Here is a 9,565-nt window from a genome sequence, read left to right on the forward strand (position 1 = left end):
GTTGGGGCCGGCTCAGGTTGATAGTTGGGGCCGGCTCAGGTTGATAGCTGGGGCCGGCTCAGGTTGATAGCTGGGGCCGACTCAGGTTGATAGCTGGGGCCGACTCAGGTTGATAGCTGGGGCCGACTCAGGTTCATAGTTGGGGTCGACTCAGGTTCATAGTTGGGGCCGGCTCAGGTTTGCCTAGCACCAGCCACTAGATAAGCTTCTATAGGCCTGGACTGCCGCGGGTCGTATCTTGTACAGATTGTGAAGCCCTCTAATTCACAGTTATGATAAAAGGTTTTGAGCTTCAGGTCTTTTACAAATTGACAAAAAGTTCCATTACAATAAAGTAGACGTTTTCTGTGATTATGTTATTGCAGTTCTGCAGCTGGCAAAATACACAGTTCATCTTCTACCATACAAGTGTGCATAACGAAACTTTGTGTCATAATGATAGTCATAGCTTTCATGATAAATATACAAACTAAACTAGTGTAAATTGAATGCAAAATTGTGATACCTCCAAAGAAGAAGAGAGAGCCTCTGCAGCCACTGGTGGACATGACGCCAATCCTAAAATAATCTGCAAATACAAAAAAAAGGAAATCAAAGATTTAGAGGAAAATAACGCAAAACATAATGACCTATAATTGTATAGCACCGTACGCAAATAAAATACAGCTCAAAGAAGTCTGCATCAAGGGGTGTAAAAAACATCAAAGATTTAGATTAATTGGGGACACACACAACCAGGGAGAAACAAAAACATCTGATTGGTCCACGCTTCGTTGCATCATTGAAGAGATAAACAAAGTAGCAAAGTAACAAAGTAACTTTTTGTAGCACAGCTGTCACACAGCGACAGGTGTGTTACACTGTGGAAGTGAAAGAGTGAATTGCTGGAGTACCTCTTTAATCTCAACCAGTTGTCACACACCCAAATTGCAATAAAATGACGTATAAACAGTCTGTTACATTTTTTTAAACTGTTGGGAACATCGGTGCTGGAGATATGCAGTCTTGTGTCATCTGCATAAGTAGGAATTTTTATACCATGTTGTTTATTTTAGGAGCACGGAAGCATATATAATAAAAGAATGAGCATGTATGGCACATTGTGGAACTGTCATATGGTACTGAAAACATTCTCACCAACGCTTACAGAAAACGGTCTCCCTGTTAAATACAAAAGTAAGGAAAAGAGATGCAGTGGTTGCAATTATCTCAGACTTCCAATTTCCAATTTTTTTTTAATGTCTAAACTGCTGATGGGGCCGTGGCTCACTGGCTTAAGAGGGTTGTCTGGTAACCGCAGGGTCAACGGTTCGATCCTCGACTGGGACGTGCCACGTGTCGAAGTGTCCCTGAGCAAGACACTGAACCCCCGGCTCCCCGGGCGCCTGTCATTGGCAGCCCACTGCTCCCTATATACAGGGATGGGTCAAATGCAGAGGTCAAATTTCGTGTATGTGTATATGACAATAAAAAGGGTTTCTTCTCTATTCTGATTCCAACTTCTTTCGAAGAACTATAATAATCTAATTTGTCTCCAGTTGTTTTTTTAGCAATAAAGTCGCTAAGGAAAGTTGCAACATTGAGCAAGAAAGTTGCCAAGTTGGCAACACTGTGTGTGTGGCTGTGATACTAGTCAGTCAATATCTATGCCACTGATTGTGCAAGGTGAGCCATCAAGAGGTGCACGCATGTAAACTTGACCGGCACAGAATCGTCTACATCAACCGACGGGCCAATCAAAAGGTCCTGGCTGATCAATTGGTGCATCTAAGAAAGAAACCAGTTGAGGGCCATTGCAGAAACTAACTGCATGTGTCAAGAAAGGACAGCAAAGAAGGAAGCTCTTTAATGAAGTCTATAGAGCTTCTTCAGTTGATAAAAGGGAGATGTGAAAGTGGTCTAAAGTTATTCAACACAGAGAGGTCAAGAATATTTGAGCTATTGCTACATAATATAAAAACAGCGAGCACTAAAAGGATCTGGATTTGATTTCCTATTTAACATCCCGTCTTCCTCCCTCCCTCCGCCTGTCTGGAATAGATTCTCACACAATCACATTCTAAAGACTTGAGGTCAAATATTTATTGTTGGAGTAATCTGTTTCTTGATGCTATCAATCATCCCGGCTGCTGTGCCAGGACACACCATACATGTTTGATGAAGGACGCTGAAGGAACACACTGCACCCTGCTGTTCTGTAACCTCCTTGGCTTCTTGTCATGTACATGCATTTGTGTGTCCACGCTACATCTCTATGCATTAGGAAGGTAAGCGTCCAGTTACACACACACACAGTTAGAACGCTGTGTGGGCTAATGTGTGCGATGACAAATGTAGTTAACTAATTACCAATTACTACACACTGGAACCAAGGAGACATGCTACTATTGATAGAAAGGTGCAGTAAACCACACTGATGCTATCGAATCTAATCTATCTCATAGCTACATGCAAACATATGCAAAAGCCTCTTTCTGCAATTCATTAAAGTTGATTCAGCAAGTAGCAATAATCCATTGATAGCCTCCAACCTGCTCACTCATATCTGATGCTTTGCTTTCTTTACAGAATGTAGCTAGTTGTTGATGTTCTCATCTGCCTGGTGGTGTGCAGTTGAGAAACATAAAATGTGTATTTGCATAAAGATCATTAGTACATACGTCTTAGGCTCCTGTCAGACGGCACCTTGTTATATAATTGTGATGACAGTTGAATATGTTGACCCATGTCTGAATAAGCAGAAGAGTCCTGATGGAAATCTGACAAGGTTGAACATCTATACATTTGTGTATCGCTTTCAACAGGGCACCACTGAAACCATGAAGATAAAGACATCACCTGTACACGGTTAAAGAAACAACAGTACAGACACATGAACTTGCTGCATCTTTCACTTTATGTACCAGAACACCAGAACAACATTCTACTGAGATCAGTCTCTAGAATGTTGTCCTCTGTTTAGTGCAGCCCTATAATACTTTCAAAATATTGAATTTGATTGAACTTTTGAAACTCTGAATATTCAGCACATGTTTTATTCTCGTTTGCTTTATTTGTTTCTGGAAGACATTATTGAGGGCAGCATTTCTGCCTTCATTTGATTAATTGCAGCAGAGATGTAGACAGGAAGCAAAGCCAGAACAGAAGTGAAGTTATGGGATGCACGTCACCCACTCGCACACCACGGTGAACACGTTGTATAGAGCCTGCTGTGGCTCCAGAGGGAGCTGTGTGTGTAATCTGATGATTGTCCTCAAGTAAATCTCTGACTGGTCCAGTTGCATTGTGGGTAATGTATGCTCCAGATTTGAACAAGGAAGAAGAATGTGTGGAATAAAAAAAGAGAGTATCTGCTGCATTGATTTTGATCCGTTTTTAAAAACTGTCCATCTTTAGTCCAACAATGCAACGCTACATCTGTGGAGTAAGACATGTTGAATTACTGCCACAAGCTGACGCGTCATCAGTATGACCACATGTGATGTGTACGACGGTGGACGTTAGGTAACAAGCAGACGCTTTTATCCAAAGAGACTTACAATAAGTGTACTCAACATATGTATTCAAGAGAACTACTAGTCACCAGAAGTCATAAGTGCATCTCCTTTAAACAGAAACAAACGAATAGGATCAGTGCTGAGTGGGAGGCTCAGGGTAGTATCTCTTATAGATGCTAATGTTTACTGGTTCGTCTGGAGGCTACTGGATCTTCAGTTAAAAACTTCATAAGCATGTACATTACACATCAACACTAATTCTAAACCTAACATTTTCACGATTCTTATAAAGTGGGAAAGCAAGCTTAACATCAAAATCACTAAAGAAATGATTGTGGTGAGATCTTAGTGATCAAATGAGAAAAATTACCACAGTGCTATAGTAACATTTCTCTTTAGGTCTGATCATGACAGCTGAAGTTATAAAGCTACTGCAGTCTTGACATAACCGAACACATGTGCAGGTGTGTTTGTTCAGTACAAAGTATTTCTTGCAGCCTCCTACCTTGGCGATGGCCTGCTGCAGACGATAAAGGGAGTTGACCACAGTAACATTCCTCCTCTGGCCCTCTGTCAATGGACCAATCACCTGACTGGCCTCCCCCTGAGTGCACAGCTGCAGACAAAGGGACACACAGGGAGCCAGTGTATGGTACGGACACAGGATACACACAACAGTGTTGCTTTATCCATCCATTCAAACACTTTCCTGCTGTGTTATGGACACATAGTGGGTCCATCTCAGAATGTTAGACTGACCAACATGCACACACACAATGCTGTACACACCAGTTGTTCAGACTTGACACAGAAGAGTTGGACGGTCTTAGCAGCATTCTTGGACACAGCCAGAGAGAGCTTTGGATCTACTGACGCCACATTCAGCTCACTAGAAACAAACAGGACATTAAAGTCATGTAACCTGGAAGTGATCAAGTGTAAGCTATACAGTATGTTTGTAGTTCAACTGTTGCTTGGATGCATAATGTCAATCAATAATGATTCATCTCATGTGTTTTTTAAATATGGGTACCAACTGTGTGTGTATTTGCAGGTTAGGGAATAATAATGTGTTTTTTGGTCAGATCATGAAGACAGAATGAGAAGAATCTTACAATCTACATAAATGTATTTGTTATGTTACATTCATTTAGCAAACGCTTTTATCTAAAGGGACTTAAAACTCAGATTCTATCTCACTCACACAGCTACGGGAGCACTTTTGGGGTTAAGTGTCTCGCTCGAGCCGGAGCTGGGGATCGAACCACCGACCCTCTGATTGAAGGACGCCCTGCTCTCCACTTAGCCACAGTCGCCCAGACAAAATGGCCTCAATCATCATTGAAAATGCCTAACACATTAAAGCCTCATTTCACTGTTAATAATGCAAATAGTTTCATATTTTACAATTACATCCTGATACTAATACATTCATAAATGTCTGTCACATTTTATATTTTCTGTACAACAGTTCCATGTTTGTGAATAGAACGTGTCTCTCTACTATACTGTTTTGGTGTCACTGTGTCACTATCTGGGTTTGTAGATAAAGTTCATTAACAGACATGGTGACATTTTAACAGAATATGGCCCTGTATCAGTGAGGGGGAACACAAGCTCATGGTGGTTGAAGCCAAGGCAGACAAACTGCCATGTGCTGTGCTTGCCTGCTGATGGTCTTGATGATGCTGTCCAGCTCGTCGTTGGAGGCAGGGTTGCGGCCGCCCATAGGGAACACGAGGTTGATGGGATCAAACAGGCGAGAGAGCGACTTGGAAAGGTAGGCGGCCTCGTACGGCTGCAGAGAGTCCTTCAGAGCCTTCTCTGGGCTGCGCGCACACGCGCACACACACACACACACACACACACACACACACACCCACACAATAATTCCAAAAAGATGCAGAGAGCACAAACTGAACTGATGTGCGTGTTAAGATATTAACAGACAATAAATGTTTGAGAAACCATTATGAGTGATATAGGTATGGTGACTGAGCCATAATAGACATCAAAATCAGAAAATACATGACTTGACTGAGTTCAACATGTGAAATCTATCATGGAATAACAATACCCACAATCTAATTATTGTCACGTGTTGACTTATTATATCCTCTAATTGGCTTGAATATCTGTGCTGACATGTATTAATGGAGCACCTAAATGTCTCAACCTATTAAAATTCAGTGCACATATGCTACAAGAGGTGTGTGTGTGCATGCACTGCATTCAACGTCATTATCTCATGACTCAAAATCAGTATGATAGAGGGAGGAACTGTTCAAACAGTGTGTAGTTTTCATCAGTGCTTGTGATGTGAAGTGTGTTTGTGACATGCTGCACCTCTCCTGTCTTGTTTTCAGCCAGCAGCTTGATCGACTGGTGCGTACAGGTACTCTTGTCTAACATACGTGCTTACAAGCACCAGTGCACATGCTCCCGTGATTCATGCTCATACAAGGAAATACTTTGTTTCTGTCACCACTTCTTCACTCCCTCTCCCTCTCCATCCACCTGTTACATCTTTCCTCTGTTCCTCAGTGTCTCCTCCTTCTCTGCTCCTGCTTCATTTCACAGTTCTCCCTCCCACCTTCTTCTCATTCTCCGTCTCTCCAACTACAGATGCACCGATCACATTTCTTCTCTCCTGACACCAACTCCACTACCGAGACTTAACAGGGTGTTCTTTCTGCAACTCAATGTTCTGTGTGTAAAGTAGCGCAAGGCTGGGATTCTACACATCACTTATGAAAGCTAGGGTAGGCAATGTATTTTAGAAACATACAAGGGCTTGTTCAATAATATCATATATATTATATATGGTGTCTGCTCACTTGTAGTCCTGTGTTCCGTGTGTGAAGAGGTCCTGGCTGTCAGTCTCTGTGGCGGTGATGTCCAGAGATGTGTCCATACCTCCGCTGCTTGTTAGCGCCCCCTGCAGGCTGGCGCTGTACTGCTGCAGGCGGCGCCACAGCTCGTTGTACAGTTGCAACAGCTTGGGATACTCTCCCTCCAGCGCCTGCTTTAGGAAGGACGAAGCTAGAGAGAAAGAAGAGGCAGTGAGGAACCTGCTTATTACATACAATGATTCTGAGCAGAGCGAAGAGTGAGCAAAGTCAAAAGGACAAATGACGTGTAAAGCTTTGACAGAACATTTAAGTCCCAGACAAGAACATATTACACGGCCTGTAGACCTGAAGAAAAGACCTCTCATTACAATCCCAACAAACCTGGTAGATTATAAGGGATTGTAACAGAAAAGTTCAACATTTTATCGAATATGAATACTTTCTCTGTGTGTTAAGCATAGACTGTATACAAGAAGTGGATGTAGTCGTTGTGAAGTCACACAGTCTGTGGACTGACATTTTGAAGCCTCGAGTTTGGCCTTTTGGTCGTTACCATCTTGGCTTTTTGCAACCAGTGAAGGAAAGTGACCATATTTGGACTGTGGAGGAGTTACATAGAGACGCTGTACAGTATACGTCTCTGTTAGCTGTAGAGTCCTGTCAATCACTGTGTAGCCCCGCCCTAAAGCATCCCCTGCTTTATGGTCTGTTTGACTCTAAATGGACCATAATGTACTAAATGAACATCATGCTGTATTGAAGAAGACTTGAAACTAGAGATTGAGACCATAAACTCATGTTTACAATGTTTACTGAGGTAATAAATCAAGAGAGAAGTAGAGTCATTTTCTCATAGACTTCTATACAACCAGAGGAGTCGCCCCCTGGTGGACACTAGAGAGAATGCAAGGTCAAGACCATTCAGCATTTGTTTCGCTTCAGAACCGAAGGTTGCCACCTGGTGTTAAGTAGAGAGTTGGAGTCAAGACGTAGTAAGCCAAGCTTAGCATAAAGAGGGGCAAAAAGCTAGCTTACTCCGTCCAAAGTTCAAACATATTTCAACCCATAAAGCTTAATAATTGTGTGTTTGATATATACACCAACAGAAATGTAAAACATGATCATTTGTGGATTTAGGAGGAGTTAGGTGCTGGATAAATTTATTCTGGACAATATTGTATCCACCCACCTAGCACTTCTGTGCGGCGTCTCCAGCTACAGTGTAGGTTACTTGATATGATGATACCAAACCTGGCAACCTCACTGGGATGACAAGACTCCAGGAAGCTGCATTTATTCACTGCACCTGACTCCCCCTCAAACCACAAACATTGTATTTACATTTCTGTGTATGGATATAACAAATGAGATAAAACAAGATAAGATAGCTGGATGTGCTAATCAGTGAACACTAGAGGTTCTGGTAGATGTATTTTTGAACTGTGGACACAGCCAAGCTAGCAAGGACTCACCACTGCACCACATCACGTTTCTTGGTGTTTTTATATATATATATATATATATCTCAAACGTTTCTACAGGAGGAAATAGTGCATTTTTTGAGAACCATTTTCAGCAGCAGATTAATTCACATTTTGTTCTGTTGAGTATTGGTAAGAGCAGGACGGTATATGTGGGATTGAGTCAGAACAAACTGCAATGTGTGTGTTCATGGTGATGAAGGAACATGTCACCAGAGCAACAGTGAGGCTCACTGATGTGTTTTTATGTGTTTCTATGGACAGAGGAAGAAGAGGCATCTCCCACCCACCCACCCACACAGTGGATACATTCACCGTTGGTTGGGATCTGCACAAAGGGCTGAGAAATATATAAAATCATCATCCATATCATTCTATCAACCTGACATGAAAGGAAAGGAACGAGAAGAAAAGCGATACTGAGGACAATCAGTAATCACAGCTCCAATTAACAAGCATCTCATCCCTCATTCATTTCTGTTCCAGAATATCTTCACCACACAGCTTGTGTACACACACACACACACACACACTTTTCAGTTTGAAGCCAAATATGTTAGCAAGCAGCCAAAACCGCCTCTCCTGTTCTCACTTTGTTATTCCCTGTAATCAGACGAACGCCTCCATAAGATCAGTGTGAGTGAGTGAGAGAGAGAGTGAGAGAGTGAGTGAGAGAGTGAGAGTGAGTGAGTGAGTGAGTGAGAGTGAGAGAGAGTGTGAGTGAGTGAGAGAGAGTGTGAGTGAGTGAGAGAGAGTGAGTGAGAGTGTGAGAGTGCGAGAGAGAGTGTGTGAGTGAGTGTGAGAGAGAGTGTGAGTGAGTGAGTGAGAGAGTGTGAGTGCGAGAGTGCGAGAGAGTGTGAGAGAGTGAGAGAGTGTGAGAGAGTGAGTGTGAGAGAGTGTGAGTGAGTGTGAGAGAGTGTGAGAGAGTGAGTGTGAGAGTGCGAGTGAGTGAGTGAGTGTGAGAGAGTGAGCGAGAGTGTGAGAGAGAGTGTGAGTGAGTGTGTGAGAGAGAGTGTGAGTGAGTGAGTGAGTGAGAGTGTGAGAGAGAGTGTGAGTGTGAGAGAGAGTGTGAGTGAGTGAGTGAGAGAGTGTGAGTGCGAGAGTGCGAGAGAGTGTGAGAGAGTGAGAGAGTGCGAGAGAGTGAGTGTGAGAGAGTGTGAGTGAGTGTGAGAGAGAGTGTGAGAGAGTGAGTGTGAGAGTGCGAGTGAGTGAGTGAGTGCGAGAGTGAGAGAGAGAGTGTGAGTGAGTGAGTGAGTGTGAGAGAGTGAGAGAGAGAGTGAGTGAGAGAGAGTGAGTGAGTGTGAGAGAGAGTGTGAGTGAGTGAGTGAGAGAGTGTGAGAGTGCGAGAGAGTGAGAGAGTGTGAGAGAGAGTGTGAGAGTGTGAGAGAGTGAGTGAGTGAGTGTGTGAGTGAGTGTGAGAGAGTGAGTGAGTGTGTGAGAGAGTGAGTGAGTGTGAGAGAGAGAGTGTGAGTGAGTGTGTGAGAGAGAGTGTGAGTGAGTGTGTGAGAGAGAGTGTGAGTGAGTGAGTGAGTGTGAGAGAGTGAGTGTGAGAGAGAGTGTGAGTGAGTGAGTGAGTGAGAGAGTGAGTGTGAGAGAGAGAGAGTGAGTGAGAGTGTGAGAGAGTGAGTGAGAGTGTGAGAGAGTGAGCGAGTGTGAGAGAGAGTGTGAGAGAGAGAGAGTGAGTGAGTGAGAGAGAGAGAGAGTGTGAGTGAGTGAGAGAGTGAGTGTGAGAGTG

At 43.1% G+C, this 9,565-nt stretch overlaps 1 protein-coding gene across 1 annotated transcript; it reads right to left on the reverse strand.

The window, feature by feature from the left end:
* Window positions 1-6: 6 nt before the first annotated feature.
* On the reverse strand, window positions 7-7,075 carry LOC116377916 (conserved oligomeric Golgi complex subunit 5-like). Its single transcript, XM_031839680.1, has 5 exons — window positions 6,335-7,075; window positions 5,165-5,326; window positions 4,287-4,386; window positions 4,003-4,113; window positions 7-568 (listed from the first exon to the last, which is right to left on the reverse strand). Exons 1-5 carry the CDS (start codon window positions 6,712-6,714, stop codon window positions 470-472), a joined length of 852 nt encoding a protein of 283 aa, XP_031695540.1. The 5' UTR covers window positions 6,715-7,075; the 3' UTR covers window positions 7-469.
* Window positions 7,076-9,565: the final 2,490 nt, after the last annotated feature.

The sequence above is a fragment of the Anarrhichthys ocellatus genome, unplaced genomic scaffold (genome assembly GCF_004355925.1).
Source record: "Anarrhichthys ocellatus isolate YVR2014 unplaced genomic scaffold, GSC_Weel_1.0 scaffold1845, whole genome shotgun sequence".
Classification (NCBI taxonomy): domain Eukaryota; kingdom Metazoa; phylum Chordata; class Actinopteri; order Perciformes; family Anarhichadidae; genus Anarrhichthys; species Anarrhichthys ocellatus.

Excerpts from the sequence above, each read along its gene's own strand:
- LOC116377916 (XM_031839680.1), bottom strand. The coding sequence starts at position 6,714 with ATGAGAGGTCTTTTCTTCAGGTCTACAGGCCGTGTAATATGTTCTTGT. Across the intron at positions 5,327-6,334 it reads CACGGAACACAGGACTACAA|CCCAGAGAAGGCTCTGAAGG; the intron begins GTGAGCAGACAC and ends GTGTGCGCGCAG. Across the intron at positions 569-4,002 it reads TGCAGCAGGCCATCGCCAAG|ATTATTTTAGGATTGGCGTC; the intron begins GTAGGAGGCTGC and ends TTGTATTTGCAG.